At 40.2% G+C, this 23,695-nt stretch overlaps 2 protein-coding genes across 2 annotated transcripts in view; one reads left to right on the top strand and one right to left on the bottom strand.

The window, feature by feature from the left end:
• Positions 1 to 875: 875 nt before the first annotated feature.
• Positions 876 to 9,409, bottom strand: hddc3 (HD domain containing 3). Its single transcript, XM_084307729.1, has 5 exons — positions 9,219 to 9,409; positions 9,033 to 9,088; positions 8,502 to 8,594; positions 2,879 to 3,026; positions 876 to 1,123 (listed from the first exon to the last, which is right to left on the bottom strand). Exons 1-5 carry the CDS (start codon positions 9,331 to 9,333, stop codon positions 993 to 995), a joined length of 543 nt encoding a protein of 180 aa, XP_084163855.1. The 5' UTR covers positions 9,334 to 9,409; the 3' UTR covers positions 876 to 992.
• Positions 9,410 to 10,032: 623 nt separating this feature from the next.
• Positions 10,033 to 23,695, top strand: part of vps33b (VPS33B late endosome and lysosome associated) — a 33,344-nt gene continuing 19,681 nt past the window's right edge. The window contains exons 1-11 of the mRNA XM_084307587.1: positions 10,033 to 10,163; positions 11,421 to 11,570; positions 12,070 to 12,150; positions 12,654 to 12,715; positions 15,384 to 15,433; positions 15,649 to 15,716; positions 16,752 to 16,797; positions 18,280 to 18,374; positions 19,063 to 19,167; positions 19,949 to 20,039; positions 22,140 to 22,217. Of these exons, the coding sequence (XP_084163713.1) occupies positions 11,475 to 11,570; positions 12,070 to 12,150; positions 12,654 to 12,715; positions 15,384 to 15,433; positions 15,649 to 15,716; positions 16,752 to 16,797; positions 18,280 to 18,374; positions 19,063 to 19,167; positions 19,949 to 20,039; positions 22,140 to 22,217 (772 nt within the window). The 5' untranslated portion in view covers positions 10,033 to 10,163; positions 11,421 to 11,474. The remainder of the gene's footprint in view (positions 10,164 to 11,420; positions 11,571 to 12,069; positions 12,151 to 12,653; positions 12,716 to 15,383; positions 15,434 to 15,648; positions 15,717 to 16,751; positions 16,798 to 18,279; positions 18,375 to 19,062; positions 19,168 to 19,948; positions 20,040 to 22,139; positions 22,218 to 23,695) is intronic.

Below are 23,695 nucleotides of genomic sequence, written 5' to 3' on the forward strand. Positions count from 1 at the left end.
CTATCTTGTCTAGCACAGTCTCTGGAGCGTAACAGTAAGAAGCATTTTGTATGAAAGTATTCTGTACTTCTGTATGACAACTATTAAAGAAACTTGAAGTATACTCATCATCCAAAGTGAATTTCTCACCAATCCGAAACTTTGCAGATAGGAGGTTTTGTGTTTCAGCCATCGATATAGAGAAACTGTCCCAGTATAAGAGTGTAAACCATTCAAAATGTCCCAGAACGAAACAGAATCCAACTGTATGTTGCAATGGATTCTTAAAAATATATTTTCTCAGGCATTTTTCAATTCAAAACTCCCAACTCTATCCAGGTCAATTTATTGACTGTAGTTTAAAAAAGGAAGCCTCTAAAGCCCCATTTCCTACTTTCAAAACACAAAGTCAACGAGGCCACGGTCCAGCCTGTACAAGCCCCGAAATAAACACTGAAAAGCTTCCACACGGTGCAGCTAAAGTAGGTTTCAGCATTTATTTCAACACACAGAGAGGAAACTGGTATCCATCTGCCAATGAGGCCGCGCTCCAGTCCGTCAGGAAGAACAGCGTGGATCGTGCCGAGAGAGGCTTCTACCAGGTGACGACATCGGTGGTCATTAGGAAATTAGGCCATTAGAAAACAGGGCTATGGGTCCACGATTCTGAACTTACCCGTTTAAGGATTTCGTCAGTATTTAATAATATGATGTATGCGGATACACATGGTTGATGTGACAGTTGATGAGGCCATAACATTCTACAGCTAAATACTAGTGTTCACGGCAAAACAAATATCATGATTATGTCAAATAATAAATAGCATCGACTACAACTACATAGAATGTGTCATGATGAATGAATAACAACCCCCCCCCCCCCCCGCCTCCCCCTCATATTTTCCATTACATTTTCAGGCAATTCCCAAACTTTTCAGAACCTTGGAAATCATCCAATTGCAGACAGGGTCCTGTAGAGTATGTGTACGGCCGTAGGGGTTGAGGTCAGCAGGTCAAAGGTCAACACCCCTCTGTTTGAAGAGCTCCTCTAGTTTTCCCTCCAGCGCTGGGTTGGTTCCTCGAACGCCTTTCACCACCTGCGACGCCCAGACAAAGTAGAGGTGCACGCGCTCTGCTGTCCAACCTGCCAGAACAACACCATGGATCAGCACACAGCTGGCCAGTACTTCAAGCCTGTTGAACATCTGTCAATGAGTGGCACATAATCCTATTGCCTAAATTAATGTTGATTAAACCAGGGATTTGGTTCTTAAAAAAAAAAAAAAAAAAAAAAAAAAAAATCAATGTGGTGGAGATAAGTGGGATTATTTAAAAAAAATAATTAATTTTTTATATAATGTAATGTACTGTACAATATATCAAATTAGGGGGTTGACCGACATAACGGGTCTCCAAGCGAGAATAGCGATATATGGAACTAGAGATCACAAGGAATCTGTGGATCCCACAGTGTCCATGTCATGCTGGCTTACCGGGAAAGGGGTTAAATATCGCTCCCAAGTCATGCAATATTTTAAGGTTGGAGGAGTGTAAATATACAGTAGGTATCATACGAGATCACAAGGAATCCTTGGATATGAACCACCTCATTCTAGTTTACATGGGAAGGGGGTGAATATTGCACCAAAGTGTAATTTGATTGTCCCAATAATGTCTTTTTAATTTTGTTGTAATTATACATTTCAAGGCAGTAATGTATCCTTCCAATTTGGGGAGATCTTTGGCAGAAAAAGTTTAAAATGTAATGGCACTGAATAGCAGCACAACATATGGGATAGCAGCAGCTGTGATCCATCATTAGTGTTATCTGCCTTTAAAAATCCATATCACTCTGAGTCCATCACTAATATGAATATTGAAGAAAAAATCCTTAGGATTACCATGACGTTCATTTCTTCCATATCGCCCAGCCATAAATTAGCATAATACAATTAGCCTTTGTTATCATAAACCAAAACAAATGGGTGACAATGAGAGGAGGGGTGACAGGAGGGTGATTAACTAGGCTTTATTGAGGCTTTGGTTTGTGGTTTATGAGACTACTAAACTGTCAGGGTACCTGGCTCCACCTAGTGGACTAAGTGAATTAATACACAATGTCCAAACGCTAACAGTAACCTCAAGTGTTTTTGATTGCTACTCTAAATGGACTGCATTTATACTGTGCTTTCATCCAAAGCGCTTTACAACTTATGCCTCACATTCACCCTTTCACTACCTGCTGAGTCCTGAGCCACTGTCGCTCCATAAACTGCTGAAGAGACTATTAATCTGCCAGAGGCAATCAAAAGAAGACCAATAAGGTGAACTTTGTTAAACCTGTTCAGTTGTTCAGATAATGAAACGCAAATGTTCTCAGACAAATGGTATAATCAATGATAAATTGTTAATCCTTAAATAATGGCCTTAAAGTGCCACTTTGTTTAACCATTTTGGTCTTAGCATGACGTTTTGAACCTTAGCTACACACACATAGCCAGAGCTAGTATGAGGAACAGGCGAACAGCACAGATTGTGCTGAGAAAGGACTACAAATCAGCAACATAATTAGCAAGTAGCAAATGTACCTCCTAATGTACAGTTTCTTCCCCCTGGAATGTATATATTTTCTTTTAGGATCTCTGTTTAACAGTACTGTATATTTGTATATCTTGTATGTCATAAATGTAACAGTACTGTATATCTGTATGTCATAATTGTCATGATATATGTGTGTGTCATAAATGTCATTATGAATTGAAAATGGGGGACCCTGATGCAAACAAGACAAAAGTCTTTCTCTGGTCTGCATCCCCTTAACAATTGTGTGTATTGAGCCGTACTGTATTGTACCCATTCGGCAATCTGTTAAATAAAGTTTTCATTCAATCAAACAGACCGGTAGGAGTGCAGCGGTTCAGGTCCCTCAGGTTGTAGAGTTTGTCAGCCAGTTTGACCAGTTTAGCCTGGTGGCTCTTGTGAGGAGCGTGTTCCACCTGCAAGCGCTTCCTCTCCTGCTTGGGGAGGGACTTGTCATCCGTCACTTCCTGTTTGGGAAGTCAGGAAGAAGGATCAGGCATGCAGATAAACCGCATCGAGCACCATATTAGAAATACTTGTCATGTATTATCCTCCAGGTACAGATACACATGTGGATGGATATCTTACCATTAGGGGTGTAACGATTAGGGCTGTCTTAAATGCTTCGAAGCTTCGAACGTTCGATTCGATGGCACAAGCTTCGAACGTTCGATTCGATGGCACAAGCTTCGAACATTAAAAAAAAAATTGAAGTTTAAAAAAAAAATAAAAAAAAAATATAAATTTTTTTTTCAAAAAAAATTTTTTTACTTCGATTTGTGTGTGTGTGTAGGTGTGTGTGTGTGTGTGTGTAGGTGTGTGTGTGTGTGTGTGTGTGTGTGTGTGTGTGTGTGTGTGTGTGTGAACTACCCATCCCAGTTAGGACAGCCGAATCCCGTCCAATCTTTCGCCGTCGACTAAAGACTCACTTCTTCAACCATTATCTGAAATGATATATAAAAAAAAAAAAAAAATCTAACCGTGACTAACCTTACTGTCATGCACTTGTCCTAATAAACTAACCTACACTGTAACACGCAACACTTTGATGAACATTGTTACTCAGCTGATAGAGTTGTACCCTTCTTGCTGTCTTGTCGTACAGAACTTGTAAGTCGCTTTGGATAAAAGCGTCAGCTAAATGACTAAATGTAAGTGTGTGTGTGTGTGTGTGTGTGTGTGTGTGTGTGTGTGTGTGTGTGTGTGTGTGTGTGTGTAGGTGTGTGTGTAGGTGTGTGTGTGTGTGTGTACGCGCACCTTGTAGAATTCCACACATAAGAAAGAAAGATACTGGGATGAATAAACAAAATAGGAAATAAAATGTAGAAATGCATGCAATACATAAATAAATATGAATCTCCATATATGAAATATAACATTTAGATAAGGTGCTACTGAGATGTTTTGGTGAGTTCTTTGTTTTTTTGTGGAAGTTGCCCTTCTTCTTCTTCTTTCGTGTAACGTCAGAGGTCCAACTCCGTATCTTGTAGCCATGCCCTTAACTCTGGTCCCACATCAAAGAGGCTGGCTTCCGAGGGTGGTTTGTATAGGGGGCAGATGGTCAGGATGTGGTCAACAGTCTGCTCAGGGTCTCCACACTCACATGCAGCGCTGTCTGCCAGGCCCCACTTCTTTAATGATGCTTTAAAGCGACCAACCCCAGATCTTAAACGGTTCAGCAGAACCCATTGCCGGCGTGGAAGATCGTCTCCTGTGGCGCCATCTCCTGGATCCCAGATGTGGTGGTGGATACGGGTTGGCCCAGCACTCTCCCACTCTCTCTTCCAGGCTGCCGCCAGCCATCCATTTCTGGATAGGTCCTCAGTGGTGGAACGGAGCATCTCTTGTGCCACCTTGTTGTAGGGGTGGCGGGACTTGAGTCTGCTCATAGGTGCTGTTGTTGTTGTGGTGTTGTGTAGGATGTGCCAGTCATGCTTCACTGCCTTCCTTGCTAGGGCGAGAGTGGCAGCCTCTCGTCGTAGGCCAGCTGGTGCGATTCCTGCAAGGACTGGCAGCAGGAAGACGGGTGTAGCCTTCAGGCATCCAGTGATGATCCGGAGAGCGTTGTTAGTAGCCGCATCAACTTTTTTAACGTGCAGGCTTCTGCTCCAGACTGGGGCACAGTACTCTGCTGCCGAGAAGACCAGGGCTTGGGTGGATATCCGAAGGGTCTTGGCAGTGGCTCCCCAGGTTGTACCTGCGACACGCAACACTTTGATGAACATTGTTACTCAGCTGATAGAGTTGTACCCTTCTTGCTGTCTTGTCGTACAGAACTTGTAAGTCGCTTTGGATAAAAGCGTCAGCTAAATGACTAAATGTAAGTGTGTGTGTGTGTGTGTGTGTGTGTGTGTGTGTGTGTGTGTGTGTGTGTGTGTGTGTGTGTGTGTGTAGGTGTGTGTGTAGGTGTGTGTGTGTGTGTGTGCGCGCACCTTGTAGAATTCCACACATAAGAAAGAAAGATACTGGGATGAATAAACAAAATAGGAAATAAAATGTAGAAATGCATGCAATACATAAATAAATATGAATCTCCATATATGAAATATAACATTTAGATAAGGTGCTACTGAGATGTTTTGGTGAGTTCTTTGTTTTTTTGTGGAAGTTGCCCTTCTTAAAAATGCATGAACATTCACTGATAATTGGTCTGTAGTGGAGTCTACAAGGTCTACATTGCCGGACCATGTAGAATCCGGACCTTGTAGACTGACATAATTCTGTGCATAGTTTAGTCTACACAGGCCATATTTCAAATAATCAAAATCTTACTTCATTCATCTTAAACATTCTTGATTTGGGGGATTGGTAGTTCCCATGAAATCTGAAGTTGTTCAAACGACAACAGCGATCCACCTTGAATTAAATCACACAGCCGAGTGAAACCTTGTTGGATGAGTAAGTCACGAAAGGGGCTACTTAATTAATTAATCCAACCCACTTTATTTATAGAGCACATTTAAAAACAACAACGTTTACGAAAGTGCTGTACAAGTCCCACAACATAAGATAAAAAAAAAAAAAAAAAAATATTAAAAAAAAAGATATATTAAAAAAAATATTTTTTTTCCGAAGCTTCGAATTAAAATCGAAGCTCGGCCCCGAAGCTTCGATTGCCAAAAAAAGCTTCGAAGGTCAGCCCTAGTAACGATGCATTGATTAATCGAAATGCATCGATTCAACTGCATCGATCTGAATATGTTAGAATCGATTATAATCGAAATTAATCTACATTTAAAAAAATTAAATAATTCTTTTTTTTAATGTTTTTTTGTGTGTGTATTGTTTTTATTGACCTATAGTCCATTCATGCTGAGTGAATCAGTTCCCCCAGCCACATTTGTGTATTCAAATTTTTTTGGGGAATTAACTGATAGAAAATGTATAGAAAATTAATCGAATGAATTGTGGTCAAATGAAGAGATTTCATGATGCATTGAATCGTTGCCTGAATAATCGTAATCGAAATTAATCGTTGTCAGGTCGCATCGTTACACCCCTAGTTTCAAGTTTCAAGTTTCTTTAATAGTTGTCATACAGAAGTACAGAATACTTTTATACAAAATGCTTCTTACTGTTGCGCTCCAGAGACTGTGCAAGACAAGATAAGTATGAAATAAAATAACATAGTAAAATTAGAAGTAAAAAAAAATGAGGTCACAGTGTTCAGTTTAGACATATGTACAATGTTCGATGCAGAATAGACGTAGTTACCATACAATATACAATACTGTGCAGTGTACTAATATACAATACTATATAGTGCAAGGCAGAAATGGAGAAATGGGACGAGGTGCAATTTAGGTACAATTCACAGTAGGTGTACGAGTTGTAGTGCAAATCCTTTATCAATAAATATAAAGTGTAAGTGTGTTTGTGTGATCTAAAGTGTGGAGAGTGGGTGCTGCAGTGTGTTGTTTGTTTGAGTGAGTGTGTGCGTGTGGGTGTGTGTGCTGTGTGCATTTGATGGTTGTTGCATAGTGATTATTGTTCGTTTAGCAGCCTGATGGCCTGGGGATAGAAGCTTCTTCTGAGTCTTTCTGTGCTCGCCTTAAGACTCCGGTATCGCTTGCCTGACCGCAGCAGTTCAAAGAGGCAGTTGTTCGGGTGGCTCGAGTCCTTAATAATTCTCTTAGCCTTCCCCTTGCACCGCTTGTTGTAAATGTTCTGGAGGGTGGGAAGCCCCCCTCCAATTGTGCGTTCGGCTGAACGTGTCACTCTTTGTAGTCTGCTACGGTCTTGTGCAGTGCTATTCCCAAACCAGGAGGTGATGTTGCCGGTCAGGATGCTCTCTATTGTACATGAGTAGAAGTTCCTAAGGATCTTCTGACTGACTTGGAACTTCCTTAGGCGCCTGAGGAAGTAGAGGCGTTGTCGTGCCTTCTTCACAACACTGTCAATGTGTGTGGTCCATGTCAAGTCCTCGGATATGTGGGCTCCGAGGTACTTGAAACTGTTCACTCTCTCAACCGGTGCCCCGTCGATGCTGAGGGGGCTGTAGTCCTTGACCCCCGACCTCCTGAAGTCCACAATCATCTCTTTTGTTTTGCTGACGTTCAGGGAGAGGCAGTTCTCCTGACACCACTGTGACAGGTTCTCTACCTCTTCCAGGTAGGCCCTTTCGTCGTTGGCAGAGATCAGGCCCACCACTACTGTGTCATCAGCAAATTTGATGATGGTGTTGTTGTTCCGCTGTGCTACGCAGTCATGTGTGTACAGGGAGTAGAGGAGGGGGCTCAGAACACAGCCCTGGGGGGCCCCTATGTTGAGCGTGATGGATGAGGAGGTGCAGTTGCCGGCTCTTACCACCTGGGGTCTGCCCGTCAGGAAGTCCAAGACCCACTGGCAGAGGTCATAGTTCAAGCCCAGGTCCCTGAGCTTGGCTATGAGTTACCAACTTACCATGTATCATTTTTGCCCCCAAATCTTATCAAATCAACATTGAAGACCGTGGTGAAATAACTCATGGTTCTGTCGATAATGGTTTTGAGATTATAGTACTGTACAAATATTTTCCAACTAAAAAAGACTTTTAAAGACAGAACAATGAGAACATATGAACATCATGTATACATTTCTCTATATCTGATTTTATTTCCCATGCATCTGAGGCTCGTGACAGTTTTTTTTGTTTATTGGTATCTAGCAATATTATTATTATTGTTAGTATTATTACTGTTATTATTGTTATTATTATTTATGGTCATATTATCATTATCATAATTATGGTAATGATTATTATTATATGGTATGAAGCTGTAAGGTGCACTTGAGCTGACTATTATGTTAAATTAAATATGAAGTTTGGAAGGGGGCAGGAAACATACGTTTTCTTCATCCTGCTCCTTTTGGGCCATGGGTGTAACATGTAAAAAAAAATGTTTGGCGATATTGTGCAAAGATGAACTGTACCCCCATGTACGAAACTAAATAAAATTAATGAATGAAAGATTCTGATTCGAATGGGAGATTATTGGTTGGTGTGGCTATATAAGCCGTCCAAATTAACCAAATAGATAGATAGATAGATAGATAGATAGATAGATAGATAGATAGATAGATAGATAGATAGATAGATAGATAGATAGATACTTTATTAATCCCCTTGGGGAAATTCAGGGTATCTCGCAGCTCACACAGTATACAGACATTGACCGTTCTCATTCAGTTATTACACGTTATGTCTGCATCATGAATTAAAAATAAGCACATGATAAAATTCAATCAAATCATATCCATCAATATTAATAGGAGCATGATTAGATAAAAGCAGGTGTATAAAACAGTGTATAAAAACAGGTGTAAAAACAGGTGTGTGGGTCAGAGGTCAAATATCCAGGTTTCATTTGACAAATTAATCAAAAGATCAAGCATTAGTATTACATATTGTTTTTACAATAAGGCCACATGGTTAACTTAATGGCGCTTGGTGAAATACTAGCCTGAACTATCCGTGCTACGGTCGGTCCAAACGTGGCCTCCAGTTCGGCAAGGCTGGTGTCTGTGTCCTCTATGGTGTCATGAAGCAAAGCCGCCTGCAATGACAGAATTAGATTAGATTCAAATTCATTGTCATCATCATACAGCACAAGTGCAGTACAACGAAAATAACCGTGGCATCCAACAACACCTTTTTCTACAATGAGACAGATTCTGGTGGAGAGAAATCCCCCAACTAAACTAACATTCATGTCCAAGTGAAAGTATTTCCCTTCAAAAGCATGCATGAAAGAATGAATGAAAACTGTATTAACAGATTGCAGAATGGGTACAATATACAGTACAGCTCAATACATACAATTGTTAAGGGGATGCAGACCAGAGAAAGACTTTCGTCTTGTTTACATCAGGGTCCCCCATTTTCAATTCATAGTGAAATTTACAGTTACAGGTCTTGAAAAGTCTATAAACATGGAGACTGTAGTACAATTCCCAGATGGTTAGAAAACGTGTAATAGGCAGAGATACCTCACCTGCAAAACTTCAATGTCTGTGACTCCACCTTCATGGCTTAGGATTCTTGCTACTCCTTTTGGAAAAGAAAAATAATATATATCAACTATAACAGCTATAACTTGATTAAAAATCGACTGATAATAAGCAGGAGAGCTATTATTTGTAATAACTTCAGACTGAAATACATTATGGGGGGGACAAACCTATTGGATGGTTGATGTACGGAGTTCCTTCTGGGTCTAAACGTCGTTGATTGCGGTGCTTTTCTGCTGCAAAGTTGACTGTCTCCAGTAATATAGTCGAGACTGAATAATTCATTGTGAGACATTAATAATAATAAACACAACGATGTTGTTTATGTTTCAACACCAACTTCTCTTCTTCCAGTGGTCCCTCCTGTTACTGTGTCCGGGGGAAACACACGCTGCTTTTATCCCGTCCGCCTGAGCTAGTACGGAAGCAGCTGGTAGCCGGTCTAGAATCCACAGTCACTTGCGCCTCAATAGGAAACCAACCTAGATTTACCATGAAGGACTGGTTCTGCCCGAACCGTTCGTTATACAAGTATCACAGAGACATGTCAAAGGTACTCACAGTTGCACGAGGGTTTCGGACAGAGATACGGGATGGTTTGAAAGCTCGGCGTTGCTAATAAACATTTTAAATATCTTTTATAATCTGCAAAAAACGGCATTATTTCCGGCGTTGGCTGCCTGGTGTGATCACAGCGCATGCGCATCATGCACCCAACGCCGGAAATAATGCAGTGTTGACCAGTTTATAAAACATATTTAAAATGTGTATTAGCAACGCCGAGCTTTCAAACCATCACGTATCCCTGGCCAAGACCCTCGTGCAACTGTGAGTACCTTTGAAATTCCTCTGTGATACTTGTATAACGAACGGTTCGGGGCAGAACCAGTCCTTCAGGGTCTATCTAGGATGGTTTTCTATTGAGGAGCAAGTGACTGTGGATTCACTCGGTGCAGCACAGTCACGAAAGGGGCTAGTCCGCCTCGGCTACGGAAGCAGCAGGTCGCTGGTCGTTATTATTCAATATTGTTTATTAATTTAGCTTAATTACCGATTAACGTCGTTCTGTCAACTGTGCTGAATGGTGACACGCAAACCGACACCATCGTTATACGGTAAGAAGCGGCCCAGAGCCACAGACCTGTTCACCAAGATGCATGTTGTTGTCAAACATCTGCTTGTTGTTTATTAACCAACGCTAGCTGTCGGCAGCTGAGAGATTGGTCTCCTTTTTCATTCCTCTTGATTTTTAAGACGCTGTTAATGAGATATATTAGACTATACTAGACTCTTTTTTTAGACTATTTTTGTATCACAAACAGTACTGTATTTGTAGATCTGGTATGTCATAAATGTATAGATGGAGCAGTTTGATTGATTGATTGATTGATTGATTGATTGAAAACTTTATTAACAGATTGCAGAATGGGTACAGTTACAGTACAGCTCAATACATACAATTGTTAAGGGGATGCAGACCAGAGAAATACTTTCGTCTTGTTTACATCAGGGTCCCCCATTTTCAATTCATCATAACATCATACAACATGACATACAGATAAGACAGTACTGCTACATCTATACATTTATGACATACCAGATTTGCAAATACAGTACTGTTTGTGATACAAAAAGAGTCCAGAAAAGAGAGTATATACATTTGACGTAGAAACTGTACATTGGAGGAGGTTGTGTTGGGGGGGTGGGGGGGGGGGGCTGTACATTGGAGGTGGGTGGGTGGGTGGGGGACACTGTACAACTGTACAAGCAAAACTGTACATTGGAATATTGACAACCATACTTGGTAATTTACTGTACATTGGAGGGGGTTGGGTTAGGACATTTACACGGGCCAGTTTCGAATTGCAGTCTCCCGTAGGTGTTCTTTGAGAGTGTTTTTGAAAGTGGGTAGTGATTCACATTCCTTTACAGCTTTGGGTAGGGCGTTCCACATTGATGTGGCATAATTGCTAAACGTGTTTAGTCCCTTGTTTGAGCCGAATCTGGGTTTAACATGATTTGTGGAGCTCCCTCTGGTGTTGTGATCGTGGTATTCACTGACCTTTGGGAAGTATTTTGACATGTACATGGGTACCTTGGTCGTGTAGTGTATCTTGTAGACCAGGCCCATTGCAGTACTGTCTATCTGTATGTCATGTTATGATGAATTGAAAATGGGGGACCCTGATGTAAACAAGACGAAAGTCTTTCTCTGGTCTGCATCCCCTTAACAATTGTGTCTTGTGTGTATTATTGAGCTGTACTGTGTATTGTACCCATTCTGCAATCTGTTAATAAAATGTTCAATCAATCAATCAATCAATCAATCAGAGATAGTAATCAACTGTGTGTTTCCTCTGTATGTAATGCAGCAGGGGGCGTGTTGACAGCAGGGTGGCATCCAGCTCTCGGTGTGCTGCTCCACCATGGCTCACAGTGTGAGGAGAGATTGTCCTGAGCTGCCTGACTTCTCTCTACTAAAGAGACTGGCGAGGGACCAGCTCATCTACCTGCTGGAACAGGTGCACCGTCTGGCTTAGATAGACTCAAGTGTGCAGTGATACACCTTTTTTCTGACATTGTAGATGGGCAATGCCACCATAAGCAGGCGATTGTGAGCCACAGGGTCAAAAATCTGTTATTAAACATTTCCTGGCATCAAGATGTTCCTATGTGATCTAAATTCTAAAGGCCAATTTGTTTACATTTGGATAACAGATTGGGTCTCTAAAGCAACAATGCTGAGGAAACTAAGCTCTGTTGCCCACCATAATGGTTAGGAAAAAGTCTGTCTGCAAGGGTTGCAACAATAACTACATTACTGCAGTAATTGGAGGCATACTGTACCACATTTGCATGAAATAAAACTTTAAGCAGAATGCCCCTTTTTATGTATCTATAAAAGTCCAAGTAAAATCGTATAAGATTCTAAATAAATCCCTGGTTTCTTGAAATAGCTCCTTTTATTATTATTTATGCTGATTCCATCATTCTAGTAATCATATTAATTGTGTCCTGAAGCTCCCAGGGAAGAAGGACCTGTTTATTGAGGCAGACTTGATGAGTCCTCTGGATCGCATAGCTAATGTCACAACTCTGAAGGTAAGGGAAGTTACAGTATAGTGTGGTTAAAGGAACACTCCCACATGATGGGAAATGTGCTTACCGTCTTCTCCAGAGTCAGACAAGAAGATAGATACCAATTTCCTCTGTGCGTTCCGTAGAAAGCTCTCCGGCTGCTTAGCCTAGCTTAGCACAAACAAATTTAAATGGATACGGACCAGCTAGCCTACACCTAGCCTACACCTCTCCCTGAGTTTTAAGCTAGGCTAGTGGTCTGTATCCGCTTCCATTCATTTGTGCTAAGCTAGGCTTGTAGCCGGATAGCTTCCTGCTGAACACACAGAGAGGAAATTGGTATCTATTTTCTTGTCTGACTCTGGAAAAGACGGTAAGCGCATTTACCATAATGTTGGCGTGTTCCTTTAACATGTCTTTATTGTCCTTGTCCAGTAATGACCGACTAGCTGTTTGGAATAGCTGGTTATTAAAACAAGCCCAGAATTATAGTCGAAGTGTCTTCTGATTTCCACTCCCTTCTACAGCAACATGAGGTGGACAAACTCTACAAAGTGGAACACAAACCTATTGTCAGCACCTCAGACCAGTAAGTATTGTAAACTAGTATCGCACAAGATACACACAGTCTGCCTTGGTGTCATTGTGTGGAGGGATGGGTGACTCTCTTACACAGCACATGTCGCCTAGGCGATATGGAAATATCACGATAGAATACATGTAAATGGCTGCTTTTTTATATAGCGCTTTTATCCAAAGCGCTTTACAATTTGTTACTCACATTTTACCCACTCATTCACACATTCACTCACCGACGGCGGAGGCAACCATGCAAGGTGCCAACCTGCTCATCGGGAGCAATTAGGGGGTTAAGTGTCTTGCTCAAGGACACATCGACACGCTGCCCGGGAGGAGCGGGAATCGAACCGGGAACCTCCGGATTGCCAGACGACTGCTCTACCTCCTGAGCCACTGTCGCCCCATGACTTGCATGTCAGTCCAATGCGATGAACAGACAATGAATTATCATTGTATTAGACTGCATGTTAATGGGAAGTTTGATATCAAAATACATTTTCAATTGGCATTCTCAAATATTCAAGAATTATTTTTATGAGAAATGTCATATAATATATATATATATTTTTTTACAATTGATTTAGACAACAAAATTGTGTATCATCATGATGCGATCACACAGAAAGATGATACATTGTGAATATCAATGTACACTGCCAGTATCAGCTTATGATTCTCGATGCTGAATGAGGTTTCACATGTGTGGCGTCAGCGGCTCAGGAGGTAGAGGTTCCCGGTTCCTCCCCGGCGGTGTGTCGAAGTGTCCTTGAGCAAGACACTTAACCCCTTATCTGCTCTACGTCGTCCTCAGTTGACCGACGTCTAACCATGCTCGCTCCACTTCAACTGGAACCCAGTGGTTCTCCTGCCCCCTGGTGGTTCTCCTGCCCCCTGGTGGTTCTCCTCCCCCCTGGGGAGTGTGACTCTGAGACGTTCAGCTCCGAGCCTTGACTTTTAGCCTTCATCTTATTGTCATACCAGCGCTCGTATTCCTATGCTTTTTTAATTTATTTTTTATCTTAGTTCTATTTAATTTTAAAATGTTCTTTTGTACTATTGCTAGCATGTGTGTGTATGTGTGTTTCATTACATATATACATACTAGTGCTGTCAGGCGATTAAAAAAAAATCTAATTAATTACAGGATTTGTAATTAATTAATCTAATTAATCACATTTTAATCGCATAACCATTTTAGGCCTGATATTCTATATTCTATAATCTTATTTCAAATTGCATGTGTCCGGATGGCAGAATTCAGTACTGTATCTACAAAACCTTCTGTTTAATCATCTTCCCTTTATTCATTTGCTTAGATTTTTCAGGTCTGGTCAATTTTAGCATGGTGTTATTCACAGTCAAAGATTAAAAAAAAATCATTGATATTCTCATTTGGTTCATTACAATTTACTCAAGCCGAGTAACAGACACAGTATTTCTGACACTGGGAATACATTACCTGAGATCCATAGATGTCCCTAGAATCAGATACCAAGAACATGCAAATGGACCATATAAAAAAAAAAGTCTGTAAATGGGTATTCTATGTTCTTATGGAATGAATGAGATAAAAAAAAAAATGTAATAAATTGAGTTAATTTTCATAACGCGATAATTTGCTGTGTAATTAATTAATCTAGTGTGTATGTGTGTTTCATTACATATATACATAGATACCAATTATTCGCTTGTTCTATTCCCCATCCATCTATCATCCATATAGCAACACTATAATGCAGTCTTACTGCAAAGTCTTATCAGCAGCTCTCTGGTTCATCCGGAGTTTGTTTTGACTGGCTGACAACATTCCTCCCAGCCACGTTGATTTAAATTAGATTTTGAGTAGAGTGAATTACAACTCTATTGATTTGAGCGGAGTGAGTTTTAACAACTCCGTCCAAATGACTGAATGTGTTAGAACCAAGTGTCTTAGTCAGTTAATTTGGGTAGGTCCTGTGCGCGGCAAACAGATCCAAAATCTTCTTATTGCAATCCCAAAAGCTTCGATGATCCAAATGTCCACGTCTTCAAGTTGGTAGCCCGATTGAAATGTCCCAAGAGGCAGAGAGGGTCGGCCTTATTCTGCTTTCTTGACGAAAATATGCGATCCCCTGATCAGATTCATTTCGAGTTGATTTGAGTATAGTCCGACAAACGGCACGAAGCACAGAGCACAGATAGCGGAGAGCGAGAGGAGGATGCGACTGCACCCTAAGAGAGGGAGGGTACAATATGGTACTGATGATACTGCTCCCAATGAGCAGGTTGGCACCGTGCATGGTTGCCTCCGCCGTCGTTGTGTGTCTTGAGTGAATGGGTGAAATGTGAGGCATGAGTTGTGTAAAGCACTTTGGATATAAGTGCAATATAAATGCAGTCCATTATTATGGTACATTGGGGCGACAGTGGCTCGGGAGGTAGAGCAATCGTCTGGTAATCCGGAGGTTCCCGGTTCGATTCCCGGGCTGCGTGTCACCCAAATCCTTGAGCAAGACACTTAACCCCTAACTGCTCCGCCGTTGGTGTGTGAATGTGTGAGTGAATGGGTAAAATGTGAGGAACAAAATTGTAAAGCGCTTTGGATAAAGGCTGATATACTGTATATATAAATGCAGCCATTTACCATTTGACCATTTACATTCCTAAATGTGTGACAATGTTGTGTTTCTCTGTTATAGATTGTGTTTTCTGATCCGTCCAAGAATACAAACTGTGAAGTGGATATGTGGTTAGTACAGTACTTAAATAATGTTTAGCAGTTATTCTATTGCTCTAATATGCTTGTAACCAGCACACACGTGGGCAGATTCTCTAACGTGAGTCATAGTTAACCTGTTAACCTGTTAACCACCACTAGGGGGTGCTTCGCATCTGCAAATGTTAGCTTCTCAAATGACGTTGGCCAGTACAGTTATTTCCCTGAGATGTCCTGTCCTGTCTTAGATGTGGTCAACATGGACAAGGCAGCTGGACGATTCAGAAGATATAAGATCATATACAGCCCACAGAAGGTACAACATCATATTCAGCCCACAGAAGGTACAACATCATATTCAGCCCACAGTAGGTTCAACATCATATTCAGCCCACAGTAGGTTCAACATCATATTCAGCCCACAGAAGGTACACCATCATATTCAGCCCACAGTAGGTTCAACATCATATTCAGCCCACTGTAGGTTCAACATCATATTCAGCCCACAGTAGGTACACCATCATATTCAGCCCACAGTAGGTTCAACATCATATTCAGCCCACAGAAGGTACACCATCATATTCAGCCCACAGTAGGTTCAACATCATATTCAGCCCACAGTAGGTTCAACATCATATTCTGCCCACAGAAGGTACACCATCATATTCAGCCCACAGTAGGTTCAACATCATATTCAGCCCACAGTAGGTATATTCATACCCCCCCCAAACACACACATACACACACTAATTCTAGATGGTTATTATTATTATTATTATTATTATTATTATTATTATTATTATTATTATTATTATTATTATTATTATTATTATTATTATTATTATTATTATTGATTGTTATTATTATGATCACTATAGATATGGGTAGGAAAATAACTGTCCATAAAATGTTTTTGTGGAATTTGATAACAATTTTGCTTTTACAGAATTATGTTAGACTTATCCTTTAAATTAATTGAATCCTCGCTATGAACTAGGGATGTTCGATATTGGCTTTTTTACCGATACCGATATACCGATATTGTCCAACACTTAATTTCCGATACCGATATCAACCGATACCGATATATTGCAGGGTTTCCTCCCCCAAAAACGGAATAATTTCAGGTAATTAACATTACATATCTCTTGTTGTGGAATTAACACAACATTATGCATACTTTTGCCAATAAATAAAATCTGAATTTGTTCTTACTTGCTTGCCTGGGTAAATAATGGTTAAATAAATGTGAAAAATTTCACATTTGAATGCCAATATCGGCCGATAATATCGGACATCCCTACTATGAACCATATTCCTGCGATCTAATTGTAGTGTCTATGTTGTCCAGTTCTATGCGTGCGAGGCGGTGCTGGAGGAGCAGGGGATCTTTGGTGGTAAGCATCGTGGATATGTTGTCTGTTATTTTAGATAGAGATACACCAACACCATTTTAACTGCCAACTAGGGCTGACCCCTATTAGTCGATTAGTCGACTAATCGGTCGAAAGGAGCCGTAGTCGACTGGCCAACCTCTTAGTCGAATATAATAAAAATAATAAAAAATAATAATATTTATAATTTTTATTATTATTATTATTTTTCTATCATTCTTTCCAAAAGAAAAGAGGCATAGAAGCGTGGCTAACGCTAATGGCACGCATACCAGAGGCTAACTGTCTACGAAAACAGGCACAGAGGCACTGAAAGAGGATTTCACCCATCTAATGAACACACTAGACTAGACAAATATTAAAGGAACACTCCAACATTTTGGGAAATTTGCTTATTTGCCATCTACCCTGGAACTAGACAAGAAGATACATACCTTTTTCTTCTCTGTGTGCATGCAGTAGGAGTAGGAAGACGCGCACCGTTAGCCTAGCTTAGCATCAGTCACTGGAAGTAGGTTCCTCCATTAGCCTAGTTCCCAACGTCTTCCTACTCCTACTGCATGCACAGAGAAGAAAAAGGTATGTATCTTCTTGTCTAACTCCAGGGTAGATGGCAAATAAGCTAATTTCCCAAAATGTTGGAGTGTTCCTTTAAGATGTATCCAGCTCTTGCAGAGGACAAGAAGCCTTCAGTCGACCCGTTCAGACATTAAGCACCCCCCCACAGCCCAAATGGAATGATACAATTTTTTTTTTTTTTTTTTTAAAGAATTATATTTTTTTTTATTTTTTTTTACTAACAGCAAATTTTGGCCAATCATAGTCGACCATTCAAATCCTTAGTCGGGGACAGCCCTACTGCCAATACTGGTTGAAATGACTAAACTTTCATCTTCAATCGGCCAATACCAAGTACTTATCTGAGCAGTAAAGATTAATACCTTTGGTTTGGTTATTTTATATTCAAATATATTTTGTTTTTAAGAATTGTAAAGGATCACAAGTGTGTTTTTGATTGGTTGTAAACAAAGACAGAAAATAAACTTCATTCATTCAATTAATAAACTGTATGCCTCACTGTCACTGTGTGGAAGAGACTGGGATCATTCTTTTGTGCAAGGCAACATCAGGCTCGACTTAAAACATTACTTGAAACTAAATGTAACAAATTAACACATAGATATAAATGTACTGAATTGTTATTTCTTATTTTATTTCTTATTTAAAAAAAAATAAAGAAAAAAGAATTCAGATTTTTGTTTTGTTTTTACCAATACCCGATCCAGCTATTTTACTGATATCGGATCGGTGCATCCCTAATAATGACAAGTCTCTTTTCTGGTTGAGGCTACACAGTGCTCTTAGTATGAGATGTCGGTGTTGTCCAGTGTTGTAGCCTGCTGTTGGCCTAATGTATCGGTTTTGGTGCCGTATATGACGGCCGCCAGTGTTGGAAAGTCAACATGTACCTCTCCTTTTGATCAGATGTGACCACCGACGAGTGGGCATTCTATCTCCTCCCCCTGGACGATGACGTCATCAGCTTGGAGCTTCCCGAATTCTTTCGAGACAACTTCTTGGTAATGATGCACAACAGCACTTGGATGTGACGTGCAGCTTCTCCCCATACGTTGACTTGGAGGTGGCGGCCTATCAAAACGTCAGACGGGCCCACCACAAATAGATCTCTCTAAATGAATGTAGCTCAACTGATGGAGCATACTGAAAATGATCAAATAGATCTCTATTGAAAATGTACGCACTCATGGGGTACTGTAAGGCATTTTGGATGAAAACCTTTACCAAATGGCTTATATTATAATATGTATATTTCCCATACGCAATGTGACTGTTGGTAGATGACACAATACATTTCTATCTCTGACTCTGTGCTATACAGTATGCGCTAGGGATGGGCATTTTAAAGAAAAATCCAGATAGATTGATCGCATGCTATACTCGAGTGATCGTGTATTACTCGTAAAGGGGAAAAGACTCAAAGAAATACGTTTTTTTATTTATTAAAAATAAAATAAACTTAATTTAGTTCATTCACGTATATGTTTAAGGAAACCAACAAACGGTTATAATCTTACACATACATGCATGTGAAACAAATATGTAAAAAAAATATATATATTTTTTTCTTTTTCATAAAAATTATTAATAATTTAAGATAGATTTTTCTCATAGCTGCAAGTAATCGATTACTCACGCACATCCCTAGTATGCGCACCTCATCCTAATAATGAATGTATTTGTCTGTAGGAGGGTGACCAGCGGTGGGTGAGGACAGCGGGCAGTGCTCTCCATCTCCTCCACTCCCTGTACGGACCCTTCTCTAAGGTCTATGGGATAGGACGCTGCTCCAAGGTAAGCTTCTTTTTTTGTTTTGTATTTTATTGCTTTATTTCGGATACAAGTCCTGCAGAGAGGAAGGATGGGAGAGAGATATGGGGAAGAGATTCGCCAAAGGTCGCCGGGTCCGGGAGTCGAACCCGGGACGGCCGTGTTGCACTACAGCGCGTTACGTGGTGCGGCATCTCTTTTTCTAGATTGTCATTATTATTATTATTATTGATTGTTATTATATATGATTATATATATATTATAATGATGATTATAATATAGATATGGGTAGGAAAATAACTGTCCATAAAAAAAATTTGTGGAATTTTATAACAATTTTGCTTCTACAGAATTATGTTAGATTTATCCTTTAAATTAATTGAATCCTCGCTATGATTTTTTTTTTTCATTCATACATTTTTTATTTTTTTTATAATAATTAGGGGTAGGTTGCTCTATAGCCTTCGGCTTCAAACCTATCCTTTTCGTTTGTTTATTTGTAAAAAAAAAAATGTAAACATTCAAAATAAAATAATTCATTCATTCATTCATTCATTCATTCATTCATTCATAAGGTGAGTACAGAGGGAAGATCGTCACACACTCTTCACTCCATTTCATGACATTTATGTGACCACTTTCAGACAACCATTAATCGCAAGAGACAAGAAACATATTCACCTGTAATGTTCATGTATCCTCAGTAAAAGCAAGTAGCCTAATAATAAAGATGAAGACGAGAATATAGAGCAGAGCAAAAGTCTTCTGTTATCATTAATCCGAGTCTGCTGTGTGTCTGATCCAGATGGCGTATGAGTCGTGGAGGGAGCAGGTGGAGGAGGGAGAGCAGAAACCCTCTCAGGGTGAGGTCGGGAAAGTGTTCCTCATTGACAGAGGTGTGAAGCTGTCCATCTTTCTACCTGCAGGGCTTTGTTTGCATATCAAGCTCAGGAGGTAGAGAGTCTGGTAATCCGGAGGTTCCCGGTTTGATTCCCGCTCCTCCCGGGCAGCATGTCAGCGTGTCCTTGAGCAAGACACTTAACCCCTAACTGCTCCCGATGAGCAGGTTGGCACCTTGCATGGTCGCCTCCGCCGTCGGTGTGTGAATGTGTGAGTGAATGGGTGAAATGTGAGGAACAAATTGTAAAGCGCTTTGGATAAAAGCTGTTATATAAATGCACCATTTACCATTTACCAAAGATATTTTTATTTCAAGAACATTTGAGTAAACAAACCATAATAATACAAATACAAAATAAAAGTCTAAAAATAAATAAATACAATAACAATCCCCCCAAACTGAAATAATAACTGTAAAAACAGTTTTGCATGAGTATATAATCACATACATACAGATAATTAAAAAAAACGACCACACTACAGAAGGTTGACCTTTCACTAACCTGTAGTGTGGTAGTGAAAAGGTTAACCCTCTGTAATGTGGTAGTGAAAAGGTTAACCCTCTGTAGTGTGGTAGTGAAAAGGTTAACCCTCTGTAGTGTGGTAGTGAAAAGGTTAACCCTCTGTAGTGTGGTAGTGGAAGGGTTAACCTTATGTAGTGTGGTAGTGAAATGGTTAACATTCTGTAGTGTGGTGGTGAAAGGGTTAACCTTATGTAGTGTGGTAGTGAAAGGGTTAACCTTCTGTAGTGAAATGGCTAATGTTATGTAGTGTGGTAGTGAAAGGGTTAACATTATGTAGTGTGGTAGTGAAAGGGTTAACCTTATGTAGTGTGGTAGTGAAAGGGTTAACATTATGTAGTGTGGTAGTGAAAGAGTTAACCATCTATAGTGTGGTAGTGAAGGGTTAACCTTGTGTATTGTGGTAGTGAAAGTGTTAATCTTATGTAGAAGGTGTAGTGGATGAAGTGAGTTAGTGACATTTCCAGTTATAGAGGGGCTTTACATCTAAAAGAAAAGGCTCAGCGACTCTACCCTGGATAGATCAGTGTTCGTGACATTTAGAGAGCCTTCTCTTACTTTCTGCCATGTTCCTGATGTCAGAAATGTCAGTTTTATTCATTTGCATTCTTGAAATCTAAGGGTCCGTTCCAAAAGTTTATAGACGTGTGCTCGCATCTCTTCCCTCGCGTGCGTCTCATCCGTCGATCTCAGCGAAACATCACAGGGAAACGAGGAAGTGACACGGGGGGAAGAGGCGGAGGACACTGCTGCGTGCAACTAACTCACTCGCACATTCATTCACCCACTTTACCCACTCACTCACGGTAGCCCCTAGTGGCGGCTCAGGGGAATTGCACTTTGTGGAAGATGAGTTAGCTTTGCATCTTAAAATGGTAAATGTTGCATTTATATATCAGCTTTTATCCAAAGCGCTTTAAAAAAATTTGTTCCTCACATTTTACCCATTCACTCACACGTTCACACAAGGTGCCAACCTGCTCATCGGGAGCAGATAGGGATTAAGTGTCTTGCTCAAGGACACTTCGACACACTGCCCGAGAGGAGCGGGAATCGAACCGGGAACCTCCGGATTACCAGACGACTGCTCTACCTCCTGAGCCACTGTCACCCCATCTCAATGTGTCCTTGAGCAGCAATGGACTGCCACACACCACACACAGTTCTATACATTCTCACTGGAGCAGTTTGGGGGTTCACTGCCTTGCTCAAGGGTACCTCAGAAGTAGTTGTACAGGGAGGAGAGAGTATTAATCATTCACTTTCCCCACACACATTCCGGCAAACCTCCGGTCGCAAATCCACCTTTTCTCTCTTTTCTTTTTATATATTTTATTTTAAATTTTTCAGAACATTGTACAAACGTGACAAACGGTATACTAACATGACAGACAAACACACTCAGACAGTGAAAGTAAAAAATGCATTAAAGAAAAAATATATAATAATAATAATAATAACACATTTTTAACATTTGCTATTACAACACGGTTACCAGCCATACATGACTGAGAAATATTGTGTTTGGGGTCCACCTTTTCTCTCTTAACCGATAGTTCCATTCTCTCTCCGCAGATGTCGACTTTGTGACTCCCCTCTGCTCCCAGGTGGTCTATGAGGGACTGGTGGATGACATCTTCAGAATCAAATGCGGTAGGTACATCTGTTTTCTTTCTTTCATTTCTGTCTATTCTTCAATACATCTCTGTTAAAACCAGGGGTGTAAAGTACTTGAGTAATTGTACTTCGTTACCATACTTAAGTACTGTTTTGGGGGATTTGTACTTTAGAGTATTTTATTAGGTTTGTATACTTGTACTTTTACTCAATTACATTTCAGAGAAAAAAAACATTTACCCCTTACATTTAAAATGCAGACCTACAAAGTACAAATCTCACAGGTCCAACTATTTTAATTAGTATATTTATTTCTCTGGCCAAACTGACGTTAACGTTATTAACTTATTAATCCTGCTGCCACACTTTATTTAAAAACAGCCAATCAAATCCCCATCAATGGAAAATTAACCCGCCCATACCCATGCTGATTGGTCCTTGTGTGAGTGTACGCTTGGTTTCATTCCAGCCTTGCCTAAACACCAGCTGATGATTTCACTAATTTGCTCACCTCTTCAACTAACTCACCTGGTGCAATGCTACACATTAAAGGGGAACTATTTTACTATTTCTTTCACTATTTGGGCACTTTTACACAATTCCTGTGAGTCTATGGAACACCTCTGTAATATATATATTTTTTTTATTCATTGTTTTGTATTTCTAATCAAGTCCTCAAAAACAGCATTTTTCTACCTCAAGATCTCGAGCTGTTTTGAGCCTGGGCTCCAGGGCCCTCATTCATCAACGTGTCTTACGCACAGATATGTGCTTAACCTGTGAGTACGACCATTTCTAAGCAAAGAGTGGGATTCATCAATTTCAACTTGAACTTGACTTCGTGCTTATGTGTACGCACAGCTCGGAGCACACTTAGCTGACGCCCAGTGGTAGAATATATTATTACAACAAGGAAATGAGCTTCTGTGCATTAGTTTCAACACTGGCATGTTCTGTATGAACCGTAATTCATTATAGTTCATTGTAAAATAGCAACAGTAGTGTAATTATGGTCAAAACCCTATAAATAGCATTTGGAATAATAGATCTTTCTCTCAGAATGAATGCAGCATGGTTTATATAGCGTTATCGGAATATACGGGGTGTACTGACTGACTGCGCTCCGCGTAGCTCAACTCGTTATTATTTTGCGCACAGACCGCAGAAACACGGGAACGTTTTGATTATATTTAAAAGGCTTTACGTTAAACGAAACAAGTGGAGTTTCGAAGCTGTAAGCCGAATACAAGTCATATGAACACCCACGATATAGTGTTCTTCCCCCTTTTTACTGTATAAGAAAGAATAACAAACGCATTGCAATGACACCAGATAGTGGACAGACTATGTAAATATGATGATGGGATTCAAGTTCGCGTTTTTGTTGATCATAGGCATGCTGTCAGAGTATGATATCTTAATCAAACATTCTAGAACATTTGTCGTCACAGATCATGTCATAATAGAACATAGGCTATGGCATGGTCCATCGTGATATTGTGTAGACTGTTATT

The sequence above is a fragment of the Notolepis coatsorum genome, assembly GCF_963971535.1.
Source record: "Notolepis coatsorum genome assembly, chromosome: 2".
NCBI classification, from domain to species: domain Eukaryota; kingdom Metazoa; phylum Chordata; class Actinopteri; order Aulopiformes; family Paralepididae; genus Notolepis; species Notolepis coatsorum.